Source organism: Drosophila mojavensis, unplaced genomic scaffold, assembly GCF_018153725.1.
Source record: "Drosophila mojavensis isolate 15081-1352.22 unplaced genomic scaffold, ASM1815372v1 contig_80, whole genome shotgun sequence".
Lineage (NCBI taxonomy): Eukaryota > Metazoa > Arthropoda > Insecta > Diptera > Drosophilidae > Drosophila > Drosophila mojavensis.
This window is the reverse complement of record NW_025318906.1, coordinates 15819841-15834494: the sequence shown is the minus strand read 5'-3', so window position 1 is coordinate 15834494 and position 14654 is coordinate 15819841. Positions and strand designations below refer to the sequence as shown.

Here is a 14654-nt window from a genome sequence, read left to right as displayed (position 1 = left end):
AAGTAAATCGAGGCATGCACCGTACCTGTGCTTCTAGCTCGTGAGCTAGATTCTTCCACTCGAGTGTATTGTGATCCAATAGCTCCGGCTTCCAGGCGACGCCATCGATAATCTTGATAGTTGCCTCCAAGTCACAGTCAGCGGTGCAATGGCCCGGCTTTGTGGGCCTGGCAGTTGTGGTCGTCGTAGTGGTCGTTGTTGTAGTGGTGGTGCTTGTGGTCGAGCTGGATCCAGCTGCAGTCAGCAGATCCTCAAAGTTGATGGTCTGCGCATTCAGCTTGTCTATGGACAGCGGTGTGGTGGGGGGCGTGGGCCAGCCAGTGAATTCGGTGGTGGCGCGTGTCGGGGGACCCTTCTTGATCACCACAGGCGGCGATGACGGTGCCCCTTCGCTGCCCTCGTGTGGTGTGTGGGGCGTGGTCAGTCGATGGGAGCCCAGGCGCTTGTGGAAGCCCTTGGGAAAGACAACCTTAAGTCCGCCACCGGAGCTGCTCTCGTTTGTCGACTTCTCGGTGGTGCTGGGCTCTGGCTTGCTGGTCGTTGTGGTCGTCGTCGAAGCGGGATGGACGGGCTTCGGCTTGTAACCCGGTGGCAGCAGCGACGCCAGCAGCTCATCGTCTTCGGCAGCCACTTTCAGCTTGGGCTTGCTGGTGCCGTTGAGCTTGAAGCCAGGCGGCAGCAGGCTGCTAATATCGTCTATCTTCAGTGGAGTGATGGCAATTGGCAGCTTGGGTTCATCCTTCTCCTTTGGCGCTTTGTAGCCAGGCGGCAGAAACTTGCTCAGATCGTCGAAGGGAACTGCAACTGCGGGCGATCTCTGAGTGGTTGTTGTTGTTGTTGTCGTCGTTGAGAGATTAAATCCCTTGGGCAAAAACTTGGAAATGTCCTCGACCACAACAATCTCTGGCTTCGTTGAGGTCGCATTCAATTTATAGTCCTTGGGCAGCAGCGCTGCTAGGCTATCATCGAACTTGATTTCCTCGAACAGGCTCTCCAGCACAGCTGCCGCCTTGGTGGTGCTTTGGTCGGGGCTAGACGTCGTTGTGGTCGACGGTGTCGTCCTGGGTGGCTTGTAGCCCTTGGGCAGGAGCCCTGCCAGCGTAACATCCTGCACGGTGACAACTCCATTCTTGAAGGAGCGACTGATGGTGGAGTTACGGCCCGGCTTCTTCGACTGCTCTTGGGCCGGTGGTTCCGTTGTCGTCGTTGTGGTGGTCGTTATCTTGCGGTTCTTATAGCTCGACTTGGGCTTGAAGCCCACCGGCAACAGGCTGGCTAGCTCATCCATTTCGCTCTCATCGTAGTGGTGCACCTTCACTTTACTGCCGCCGCTGCTGGTGGTGCTGGGCGCCGAGGTGGTGCGTGGCTGGAACTTTCGTATGTGGGGCACAAAGCGTCCCGAGCCCGTTGTCATGAGGCTGGCGGGAGTGGACGAGTCCATTTGGCTAATGATGGGATACTTGCCAGAGAGCACGCCACTCGACAGCTCCGATTGCACGCGATCTAGCTTATCGATGATGCTCTCCGTCGAGGCGCCCTGCACGGGCAGCTGTTTCTCCGTTGTGCTGGACGATGATGTTGACGGAGCCGATGTTGTTGTGGGCGTCGTCGAGCTGGGCTCCTCACTGCTCTCACTGGGGTCTGTCTGCTTCTGCTGATGCTTCGAGTGCACCTTTCGCTCCAGCTCGGAGAGCGTTTGCTTCGTCTCCTCCTGCTCAATGGCCGGGAAGGGCAGGAAGCGAGCTCCGTTGATGCTGCGACTCGTCTGTATCGAGGCCACCACCACATAGCTCTCGGTTACATTGGGCGTGGCTGCCTCCTCGGTGGGCAGCGGAGTCGTATTGATCACATTACTTAGCTCCGTCTGATCCTCATCGAGCTGCGGTGCCGGCTGGCTGTCGCTCTGTGTGCTGCCCAAGCTGCTAGGCGTCACTGGTGCCGGATAAGCCGTCGAGCCATTGACAACGCTCTTCGTAGTCACCACCGAAATTATTTCCCGTTCGTCGTCATGTTCACGCTCCTTGCTGTTCGCCTGCTGCGGCTCCGTTTCAGTGGTCGCCCTGTTTTCATTGTTGCTGTTCTCCTCGCTGGCTTCTTCTGCATCCACTTCTTCTTCCTCCTCTTCGTCGTATTCGTATTCATCAGCACCTGAAATTAAATGTTGTGAGTAATCATATATGATTTTAGCAAAAGTTCCGTAAGTTTTTACCTTCTTCGCCCAGCTCATCATCGTATTCGACTTCATCCTCCTGCTGGGCTGCGCTCTCCTTTGGCGTCTCCGGCGTCTGTTGCGTGGGAATACTGCTGCTAGGCGTCGTCTCCACTGGCAGCTCCGTGGTGTGGTTCTCCATCTCTGCTTGCTGTTCCTCTGTGGACTGCACTTCCTCGACTTGCTCTTTGGATATAGCTGTTGTGGCCTTCTCCTCGTCCTCAACATATTCGTACTCATGCGCTGCACTTGACAGCGTTGTCTCCTCCGTCGGGTCTTGTGCCTCCGAGGAGTCTGTCTGGGCTTCCTCTGTGCTGCTGATGCTGGATTTGTCATAGTCCGCTTCCTGGCTGGTCGCCGTTTCCACTGCAGCTGCTTCGGAGGAGGCGGGCGGAGTTTGGTCCTGGCTGGCCTCTGTTTTGCTCGCTGTTGCCGGTGCTATTGTCTCCTCCTGCAGAGGCAGCTTCTCCAGGCTTGAGGCCTCCTCGTGTTCTGCCTGATCCAGTTCCTGCTCCTGCGTATCCTGATCGTACAGCTCATCCTCAGCCTCGTCTGGACTCACGCCCTCCGTCGTGCTGGTTGTGCTGGGCGTGGGCCGGGGCAGCTTCAGCCTGGCGCTGTTGTAGTTGAAGGGCCGCTTGCTGACCACACTGACGGGCTCATTGACCTCCCGGCTAATGAACACAGGCCGACGTGGACTGGCCGGCTTGCGTCCAAAGCTCGGACGTTCGGCAGGCGTATTCTGTGTGCTTGAGCCGGGATTGCTCGTCGTCGTCGACGTCGTCGTTGACTTCGCTGCGTTCCGATTGCTGCCAAAGCGATTGTAGCGCTTGCTGGTCACCTCCGCTGAGGTTGTCGACGAGGCCGTCGAGGTCGAGGGCTGGAAGCGATTGCGCAGCCGATACGGCGACGCAGCCTGGGGCGTGGCATCCACTGCGGGCGGCGGTGCCTGAGTGCGTGTGCGCGTCGCGCTCGGCGAGAAGCCGCCATTGCCAAAGGGACGCTGAGCGGCGCTGCTTGAGACCGGGCGCTTATCGTTCTACAAGGAAGAAGAAGAAGAAGAAGAAGAAGAAATAGAAGTAGCAGAAGGGGATTTACATAAATGAGAGAGCATGCCGTTACGAAGTGGGGTAAGTCTAGCCAACAGACAGTTATTACGGCTATTGCCAACCGACAGCTGCTGCGCCCCATTCACAGCATTGGCTTTTGTGGTCACATGTTATCGTCGCCGTCGCCGTCGCCGTCGTCGTCGTCGTCGTCGTCATGGGAAACTGTTACAGTTTCAACATGCTACTCCTAACACACATTCATGAAATCACAATCTCTGCGGTTCGTCTGTCAATTGTTTTGCGTGCGAACTCTGCTCCAGCAACCGTGCCCTGCCCCCTCTGCCCCCTCTGCCGCCTCTTCAGTCTACATCACCCCCCACCGATTCAAGTTATTCTCAAATTTGTCTAAAGCGTTTTGTGCAAATTTCCAGCTTTTGGTCTCGACTCGATTTATGTGCTCGTATTTATTTAATTTCTGATGTGAAGGCAACTGCAGCCTCGCAGCCTCGCCAGGTGAGTCGCACAGGTTGTAAACGTGACGCTGAAGCGCAGCTTCGTGCTCATCCATTGAAGGCGGCGGCGATTGAGAGTTGCATGTTTAGATTTTTTTTGTTTTTGTTTTATTTTTTTTTTTTTTTTTTTAGGTCGCTGCAACTATCAAAAATCAGCAGTCAGCAGTCGTCAGTCGATGAAGGTGCAAATCTCTGGCTGAAGTAGCTGGGCTGAAGCTGCCAAAGGTTACAGCTTCTTGAGCAAAGCCTGTCATTACGTTATAATGATGATGGCCTAAGTGATTGTCGAAAGGTCTGCCAGACGAGGTTGATTTTGAGGTAGCGCCAATGATATCATTATACTATATACGTTTTGGTATCATGGCATCAATATAATATATACTATATATATATTGAATAGCTCTTTTAATATTTAAAGTGTACGATAGGAGAAGGATAAATAGAATATGAACTGAGATCCAGCAAACAATTCATAGAATATATTTTTTTTTAGTACTACTTAAAAGAAAATCAGAATTTAATTTGTTTCTACAGCTATATCTTCCTATACCATAATATTATATATATTTCTTTTGGGATGTTAAAATTAAAAATTTCTATAATTCAATTCTAGCAAAATGATTTTATATTCCAACTGAAATTCTCTGTTGAAATTTCTGAGATTTTTCATTTATGAGCTCTTACTTGAAAGTTTCTTGACATTATAATAAAATATATTTTAGGAAAATGCAATTCTAATATTATATCATATCAACAAAGCAGATTCGCTTCCAATCGAAACTTTCCATACCAAACTCTTATAAGCTCTTCAGAGATCTTTGCCGCATATGAAATTTACAAACTCTTTCATATTTCGTATTTAGGCAAAGATAATTTTTCTTGCCCATAAAAAGCTGGCAAAAGTTGTTGACTTTTGTTGCCAATGCTGTGGGACGTCAATGAATTTCAACGCAAATCGGTTTTGTGTTTTGTGTTTTGTGGGTCTAAGCCAAGATTAAACATTGCAACACTTTCGCTGCAATTAAATAACAAATGAGGGCAATTAAGTTCAATAATGAACTTAATGTCCAATAAGTCGAATACCAAACTTTATCAGAGTGGGAGGCGTGTGAGAGATGGAGAGAGAGAGAGAGAGAGAGAGATAAGCAAAACAATGGCAGAGAAAACAGCTCGTCCAACATTTCAATCAGTTTGAGCTGTTTGAGGTATTTGTGCACTTCAAGCGGAATATATGTATATATTTCTTAGATAAACCCATTTCCTATCTAAATATGTTAAATAGTCTCAAGTAACGGTAGGTTGTTGAATGAAATGCTGTTGCTCCAATTGTTTACTTTATGCGAGCTCATTTTCGAATATGATCTGGTGAAAGGTAAAAATGATTTCATTCGATAGATCCATATAAATACACATATATATATAGCCATATCCATATATATATATATATATATACATATATCTGTTTTGTTTGTGGCTTTAGTGGCTGACAACTGGTTCTGGGATTGTTGTGAATTGTCTGCTGGCTAAACAGTTGCCGTCTCACACAGAGAAAGAGAGAGAGAGAGGAGAGAGAGGGGAGAGAGGGAGAGAGGTAGACACGGAGAGCAACTGATATTGGCCAAATCAGAGCATGGCCAATTGTTTTGTTCAAATGTTATGCAATGCCAAAATGTTTTTCTGTTTTGCTTGCTTTTACTTTTGTCTTGTTTTTGCTTGCTATCTATCTCTCTCTCGCTCTCTCTCTATCTCTCTCTCTGTGTGTGTCTGATCTATCAGCTATCTGCCAAGTCGGCCCAGCTGACGATCTATGAGCTCTCCATTGGCATTTCCTTACCGTTGCCTCACTGAAGTGCGCCAGAAACTGCGTCTGCTGGTGTGGCACATTGACGCGCTGCGTCTGTGGCTGCAGCCCGCTCAGGTTGCTCCCCAAGCTGTTGGCACCGCTGGCGCTGCCATTGCGTATCGCCTTGGAGCGTGTAAATCCAGAAACGGACGTCGTTGCGCCACCGCCTCCACTGACAGGCACACCAAAGGGGCGTGGCGAGATATCGTAATAGTCCGTCTGACGGCTCGGTTTCTGTGGGAAACAAACAGCAAAAGCGAGGGAGAAAGAGTAAAACAAATAAATATGTTGGTTCATTAACTGCGCAGAGCTTTTATGTTGCAATATAAATTTGAAATTTATGCATACAAAATAAAAATAAAAAATAAATTTTAAAATTATAAATTAACTAAAAGCATAACAATTCTAAAAAGTTGTTTGACCAGCTGAGTGAATAATGAAAATATATATGTGTAGATTTTATTTGTTTATAAAACTAAACACAAAATATAAGCTATTAAATAATAAATTACCGAAAAGTAAAACTGTTATAACAAAATTGTTTGAGTAGCTGAGATATAGATTTTGTTATAAAATCAAATAATTAAAAAAAAAAATTAATTAAATATGTTTAAAAAAAAAACTTATTATAAACACAAACTATCTGACTAGCTAGATAGATAGATATATAGATAGATGGATAGACATGTATATATTAACTGCATTCATTTGGAATTATGCATAGCCTAATATATGTATTAATTTTCATGAAGTGACATTAGAAGACATTAAAAGAGTTTTTAGCATTGTTTGAGCAACTTCATAAAAAACCGAGCGCAGCTACTAAAAATATTTTCCCGAACTACGTTAAACATTTTCCTGAAGAGTGAAATAGTAGTAAATTACATTAAATTTTTAAAGATTGCCTAAAAATGTTAAGAAAGTATTTAATTGCATTTTTAGTAAGTGCTTTAAAATTTCTTTATATGAAATTTTTATGATATGTTTATATAATTTCAACAATACTTGTATGTAATTTATAACTAATTTATAACTATTCAACATTCCACTATACTATTCACATTTAAAATATATTAATATATAAATTTAACATTATTATAACAATCGTATTAGTCAAATGCATATATGGTAGCCAATATATTATTATTATATCAGCTACATATGTTTTTAAAGATTGCATAATAATTTTTAAAATCATTTTTAAATCTATTTTCCAAAAAAAGATTGAGTGAAAAGCAATTCAAAGCTGACAAAACCTGAGAAAAGCTGCCCTAAAGCTGACCTAAGGCTCGTTTTAATTGCATTTCATCTATTCATTTGTTCGCTCCACTTTCGACTGATTGACAGGAGTATTTGTAATGCAGTTTGAGCTGCCATCGATGTAGGTTGACAATGCGTGTCTTGGGCTCATTTGCATGTCCAAACAGTGCACTTGGGTCGGGCAATGGAGCCACTCGAGGCAGCTAACGCTGGCTGTTCTGCCCCACTCATTGGGGGGCTTCGAGTCACTCGACGTGTTGCATGCAATGCCAAAGCGCTTTAAGACCTCAGCTCCAGAAATTGAAAGCTGATTGCAAATGAATTTCAAATCAAAATCGAACAACAACAACAACAAACAAACTATCGACACAATGAAAATCTATAATAATATAAAAAAATGTTTGATTGAAGTGTATCAAGGTTAAATCGAATTTCGACTGGCCGCTAATTACTGAAATCGCTGTCAGTCGCTCGTTTCGTTTCGTTTCGTTTCGGCTTCGAGCTCTTAAGTACTTGTTGTTATATTATGCATTATTATTGTTTTTTCTTGTTTTTTGAAAGTGCTTCTAATGTGCTGCAGCGCCAACTCTGAGTGGAGCTGAGCTGAGCTGCGCTGCAGTTTTGCTCTGTTAAACAAATTGCATACAAAACGCAAGTTTTGTTGCTAAAAGGCGCATTTGATTGCAGTTGGTGCTGCTTTTTTTTTTTATTGCTGCTTTTGGGTTTTTCTTTCCGCTTCTTGACGTCGTTGTTTACGCATCACAAAGTACCCTATGGCCACGCCCACGCCGCACGCCCCTCGCCCAGCAGTCGACTAGCCAGATTTTCTCCAGCAATTAGCCAGAGAGAAATGCGTCTCAGTTACCCACAAGTCTTAGTCTGATTAACAGTCATTAATTAAATATAAGCCCTAACTAACTCTGACAATTGCCGGCTAACAAATTTCACCGAGTGTCTGCGGCGTTGTCGCCTGGGTGCAATAGCCCGGCTCGCCACATAATGAGGCAACTCCTCAAATGGACTTGCTACAATTTGTAAAGAAGAAAGCGTCGCATCGCCTCGCGTCGGTCAAGCCAGATGCAACGACTGCCAAGTCGTTTGTCAATATGGGGAAGCATAATAAACTATGAAACAAGCTGCTCACGTACTACACGACTTTAGACTTGAAGAAATCAAGCAGCAAGAGAGTGTGAGAGAGAGAGAGAGGGTGAGAGAGAGTGCGTAAGGAGTGACAGAATGCATAACGTGCTCATCTTTTGGCATTGGGCTTTCACTTGAAGCCAACAAATATTTAATGGTTAAATCACATTAAGCCATACAAAATATATGAAATATCTACATATAATCTATAGTAAACATACCATTGTTAAATATTTCTATATTTAGTGAAGTTTGCATTATGATAAATTTTAGTATTACTAGAAAATATTTTAATTATTATTTTTTATATGGAAGAAATATTTTAATTATTTATTATTCATTGAAAAATGACAGAAATATTAGCAAAAATTTATAAAAATTTTAAATATAATAAAATTAGATATTATGATCAATTTTAGTATTACTAGAAAACATTTTAATTATTATTTTTTATATGGAAAGATGTATTTTAATAATTTGTTACTCTAACTCAAATAATATATAATAATTTGAATATTTGCAAAAATTTATAAAAATGTTAAATATAATAAAATTCGATATTATGATTAGTATTACTAGAAAATATTTAAATTATTAGTCTTTATATGAAAATATGTATTTTAATTATACGTTATTCATTGAGAAATCACAGAAATAGTTGCATAAATAAAAAAAAATTTTTTTTTAATATAATAAAAATAGGCAAAGAGAAAGAGAAAGAAATATAGTCAACTGAACTTATATGAATAATTTTAAATCATTCCCAGCTTGATTTATGGTTTGGTATGCTGCGGAAAGAAGGCTTATTCAATTTATAAACAGCCGAGCGCCTGTCAAATTGTTCAGAAGCAACGAGGCATCATCTGCATGCCCGAGAAGCCTTTGCACTTAATTGAGTTTACAGGTGGCGCGATGCGAAGACACTAAGAAGTCACTTCCATTAGGCGAATCAGTGTCCAGGTGTCCACTGCCACTGGTTGATGATATTAGAGGAAGATAAGAAAGAGCACTTAATGTGCGTTTTCTGGTTGAGATGCTTCAATGCCCACAACTATTTTTGTCGAAGCTCCAGCTGCCTTGACTCTGCCCTCTCTCTATCTCTATCCCGATCGTTCCTGCTACAGTGTTATGCCTGTCTTCTGTGATTTATCTGATTCCTTTTGAGCTTTTGCCCAAGTCCCGATCCATTTCCCTGTCCCTGTTCCTATTCGTGTCTCTAGCCCCATTCGTATCTCAATATCTATTCCTCTCGCTCTCTTTGTCTTTGTTCATATTACAGTGGCTGTTTCTATTCCTGTCCTTATTTCTGTTGTCTTTGTCTCAGTTCTATTCTTTGTCTCTAATCCTGTCTCTGTTTGTATCGCTGCATCTGTTTGAGCCGCTCTCCAAGTTCTAGTTCCATTCTCTGTTCCTGTTTCTATCCCTATTTGTGTTGCGGTCTCTGTTTCATTCCTACTCTCTGTCTCTGTCTTTGTCCCTCTCTTTGTCTTTTGCTTAAGCTTCAGTCCACTTCTCTGTTTCCGTCTATCTTCCTTGCTACTCCTGCTTCTGTTATAGTCTCTGTCCCAGTTCCAGATTCCGTCTCTCTCCCTATCACAGCTTCTGTTTCTGTGCATTCCAACTCCTGCTCCATCGCTTTACATGTTCATCTCCAGCTATTCACACTGTCAGCCACGCTCCGCACTTGGGAGCCACTGACATACCGTGATTCGATTAGGGTCAAACCGGGTAGTCGACAGCAAAGTGCGTGCTCATGACTGCCAACTGGCAGTAGACAATATGATTATACAGTTTTTCAATTAGGAACACGTTCCTCTAAGGGACCGCCAAGAGTCAAGCAAGCACATTCGAGTCATTTCGAGTAATTCAACAAATATTATTTATTGTTGATTCGTTGATATGCAGAAGACATCGGCTTTTGTCTGCGCATTTTGCGCCGCTTGGGCCGAGCAAAGTGAAAGTAAGTGGGAAAATGGATTTGGAAATGCTTCCACATCTCTCTGACCGTTCAGTCAGTCAGTCAGTCGTACGCCCGCCGCTTCTTGCATTGTTCAGTCTGTAATTCGATTTATGTTGCGTGAGCCTGGAAGAGCTGCAATACTGGGCGAAGCTAATTTAATTTCCTCAACTGATATTTAAACAATTTTCCCAGAAAACTCTTTTCCTATTGCAATTGAAAAATGTTTATGTAGAAATATTTGCCAGGAAATACATATTTGTAATATTATTTGTTTAAATTAGGTTTATACTTATACGATATAGTTTAGCTTCAACTATTGCGTTATACACGCGTGTCACGCTCTCATCTCTAGCGGCTAGCTGCACCTTGCTGTTTGCATTTTGCAGTTGGCTTAATCAAATTTCATATGTGGCATGTGGCATGTGGTAATTTATGAATTTGATTTGATTTCGTTTTTGGCGTTGATTGGCAGTGCTTTGCGTGCCAAAAAGTCAGACATGGATTCGGACTCAGACTTGGAGCTGGACTCCGACTCCAGCCCCGTCTCCGACTCCGTCTTCAGCTCAGGCCCAGAAACAGACAACAAGTTACTTAATTGCCTGCAGCACAGTCTGTACGTACATCGCCTGCTGCCTGTTAGCTGTTACCTGTTGCCAGTTATCTGTTACCTGTTACTTGTTAACTCTCCGCTACTCAATAAAAAAATGCAACTAGCCAAAACTTTGATTGAGCCAAAAGCAAAAGTAAAAAATACGAAAAACTAACGATAAATATTTAAATTTAGAGCTGCGATTGCAATTCGAGTCGATCGAGAGTTGGAAAACTTACGGCAAATTGTGGACTAGCGCCAAATGGTGCTCCATACGGCGAGCTCGTCGTAATCGCTGTTTGCTTGTTGCTATTGCCGTTCTCATTGGCTATGAACAGGAGCTGCTCCTGGTATGAGCCCGGTGCGGGCGAGAAGCCACCTGTGCTACCGCGAAAGCCATTAAGTGTCTGCTGCGGCTGCTGCTGCAGCTGGCGCGGGAAAGAGCCAGAGGATGGCACAAAACGATTTTGTGATGGAAAGTAATAGCTGGAGGTATCTGAAATGCAAACAAGGTCAAGTGTTAATAGGTTGCACGAAGCCAACAATAATTAATCAATAGCTACAGTTTCAACACTCAACAACAACAACAAAACGACAGATTTTGTTGTTAACTTCATTGCTTTGTTGACACCTCGCGCAGCGCCGCAGGCAACAGTTAGCCATGAAACGTGCACAAATTCAATATCACTGTACCTAATTGTCAATAGATTGTAATAAATAAATAAATAAATAAGAAATAGCCCTGCTTTGGGGCCAAGAGTATAAATGTAAACATATAAATATGAACATAAATTTACTACATATAATTATAAAATTTTGGCTGAGTTGAACTGCTTTGCGAATGAGATTGAACTGCTTACTTAATCTTTCCTTGCACTGCTTTGATATCAATGCAGAATCTCAAGTAATTTTTGTACCCTGCTGGTTAAGTAGAAGACAAGTATTATTTTAAATTCATTTAATTAATATGTAGTATCTTTGTAGTAGAGAATGAATAATTATTAACCTACTCTCTTCTTTATGTAATTTATATTATTATTACTATTTTGTATATTTTTATATATTTATAAACATAACCTTCTTTTTAACCAACTTTTCAGCATACATATAAGGTATTTCGCTAGCTGTCAGCATATACAAACTTTGTAAATACATACTCGTGACACAGTGTAACAACTACATATAAACATACATACACACACATCCATATACATACGCAGACAATTGAACATAGGTATGACAGAGCGTGGGCACTGGCCACGAGCAGCAGACACCCAAAGTTGACTGCAAATAGCTTCCAGCTGCAGCCTCGTATGCGTCACTCTTGGCTCTTTGACCCACAATGTCTGGGCACAAAAAGTGCCATTACACCAAAACAAAAAGTCAAAATAACAAAAACAAAAGGTATTTTTCAACCACGCAAAAACGTGGTCACAAATTGAAAATTGAAATATCATACATGCGCAAGATTTCGAACGAAAATGCAGCGTTGAAAATTTTGATCAGGCGAATTTATGCAGCAGCCTCGCAACGGCATGAGGCGCCCAAAATAAAAAAAAACTGAGTGGGGCAACGCCTACGTTGTGCCAGGGGCTTGGTAGTAGTAATAGTAGTAGTAGTAGTAGTTGTAGTGCCCCAATATCATATTACTTGAGTTTCACACCTTATTTTCAACACATCCATGAGTGGAGCGAGCTGAGTTATGTGTGCAAATTGTAAGTGTTTAACGCTGTCGAAGCACCAGAGGCTGAAATTTTAATTAATTGATGAAACCGAGTGCTTGAATACATTATAAGCGCGCGTGTTGGCAGCGAGCACTGCTTTATTAATGAACTGCTTTGCAACAACTTGTTAACTGCTTGTGATCAAGTATTGAAAAGAACTAGAACTAGCTGAATATTTAGCAAGCTCATTGTGATTTCTGTTGTGGCGTCGTGCGTTGAGTCGTCGCCAGCCAATCCAAAAGAGCAAGGTTCGAATCCCGCGAATAACATTTAATTCTGTATATTATAAATAATATTCATATTAACCTTTCTGCGATTGGGCAAGAGTTGCTGTGTATTTATTTGGCCTGTAACTCTAATCCGCTGAAGGTAGATCAAATCGTTCATTCTCATATGCCGTTGACTCTGCATTAGGTTCCATTTCATAAGTGAACATTGCAGATCGCACGTGAGTGAATACATATTTTATTATTTAGTGAATAAATAAGATATATTTTTATATTTAAAATGCATACTAATTTTATATTTCTTTATATTGAAATTAGAGATGATTTAATGTATTATTTGCAAATCACATATTTTTCAAAAAAGTGCTGTAACAATCTCTATTGCTTAGAATAATTTGATTATTAGTTATTTGTATGCCTAGCACAGTTGACCTAAAATTGAATAAAACGTGAATATCGACATTTACCTATTTCTTAACAAATATCTGTTTAAGAGCTTTCGCATTCATGTAGACACATTTATCGATTCCATTGGAATTTATTGTAATGAGCGCGAAGTTCTCTTTAGTATTCCATATGAGCGATTTGAGCAGAGGCCGTTAGAATTGCTTTTATCGTAAATAGATCAATATAAATAGCTTTTATTACTTCACGAGAGATATGCAAATACATTTTCTTATACTTGTCAAGAATTCTTTGCAGAGACTACAAAAACAGAACTTATAAGTTATAGAATTATAATTGAAATATATTATGAATTCTCAATAATTGAATTATAAAATGGTTTAAATATATATAACAAATATTCAGCAATTTCTGTCAATATCTCAGCTCAATGCGATTTTAGATATTATTTCTATACATTTTTTGTTTGCTCCTCATATTTTGAATGCACTATAAATTTGATTTAATCTGGTTGTCTGTGGTGATTTGTTAATTAGAACTCCGAATTTCCACAATACACAAGAATTACATCAAATTTTGTAGCTGTGGCTGCGTTCACTGTTTTCCTGTCAGATTTCCTTTTTACGTATATAAACTTTGAGCGCTCCAGTTAAAGTCAATCGTAGCCAGAGGGATAGATAGCAAACTGTAATTTGTGTATGTGTGTGTGAGGTAATTGATTAAAATATTTAAATTGACATTGTCATCAAATTTTAAACACTTTCCTCAACGAGTTTTCTTTAGTTTCGTCGTCGTAATACTCTTCTTTAGGGCCTTTTTAGGCTCGGGTTGGTTGGAACGCTTTGCACTCTTGCCTTGCAGGCCGCGCTTCTTTGTGGGCGCCTTGACGGCGGGCTTCTTAACGAATTGGGCTGGTTTTGTTTTCTTTGCTTTCGCAGCTTCATGCATTGCCTTCGCCTTCATGTCATAGCTGTGCATTTGGGCCGGCGACAGCTTCTCCCAGAATTGATGGGCCAGAAAGCCGAGCTTCTCGTTGGCCAGCCAGGTGACAAAGTCCTTGTAGAACATGTCGAATGGCAAATAGATCTTCTGCTCCATTTTGTTAACAGGCAATAGATCGGAATTCTGTCTGTACTGCCATCGGCTGAAGTCATCAAAAAGCAGTTGCACCGGCATCTCCCAGGGCATACGAGAAATAACCATAAAACGAAAAATTTGATTCTTACGAACTAAATGCTGTGCTACAGCCAAGAGTTTCGAACAGGCTTTGAGCTAAAGCTGACAGGAAAAGGCCTTAAAATAACTTCCATTGATACTTTCCACAGAGCCTGCCTCAATAGCAAAGAGTTAACAGCCAAAAGCAAAAAGCAACGAGCAAAAAGCCTTTCAATTTGTTTCAACTTTGCCGCCTTTTGGCTTTTTGTCTTTTGTCAAGTGCCTTTCAAACTGTCCGCCGCATTTGGCATTTGGCTTAAAGCCACAGCCAGAGCCCAAACAATGAGCCAAACTCGAACCATTTTCGTTATTTGCTGTTGCATGTTGCATGCGTCGCCGCACTGCTCAGCGACAATGGCAGCAACGCCTTTTGTTGCACAGTAGTCGTCAATTGTATGCGAACGGCTTGCGCCTACCTCAGTTTGAGAAATGTTAATGACAATACATAATGCAGCTGCCATTTAGGGAACAGGCTACAGCTGAGCCAAAAATGAACTATGCAAATTTAGATTAAGTCTGAA

General features: G+C 42.0%; 2 protein-coding genes across 2 annotated transcripts in view; both read right to left on the bottom strand.

Moving 5' to 3' along the window:
• LOC6580123 (mucin-5AC) overlaps window positions 1-14654 on the bottom strand; it is a 43633-nt gene that overhangs the window by 1763 nt on the left and 27216 nt on the right. Inside the window, exons 2-5 of the mRNA XM_002005955.3 lie at window positions 10802-11058; window positions 5605-5847; window positions 2210-3248; window positions 26-2148 (exon numbers count right to left, since the gene is read on the bottom strand). Of these exons, the coding sequence (XP_002005991.2) occupies window positions 26-2148; window positions 2210-3248; window positions 5605-5847; window positions 10802-11058 (3662 nt within the window). The remainder of the gene's footprint in view (window positions 1-25; window positions 2149-2209; window positions 3249-5604; window positions 5848-10801; window positions 11059-14654) is intronic.
• On the bottom strand, window positions 13327-14214 carry LOC26528256. The gene is made up of 2 exons (XM_015164104.3): window positions 13683-14214; window positions 13327-13603 (listed from the first exon to the last, which is right to left on the bottom strand). The coding sequence occupies exon 1, from the start codon at window positions 14119-14121 to the stop codon at window positions 13684-13686; it is 438 nt and encodes a 145-aa protein (XP_015019590.1). The 5' UTR covers window positions 14122-14214; the 3' UTR covers window positions 13327-13603; window position 13683.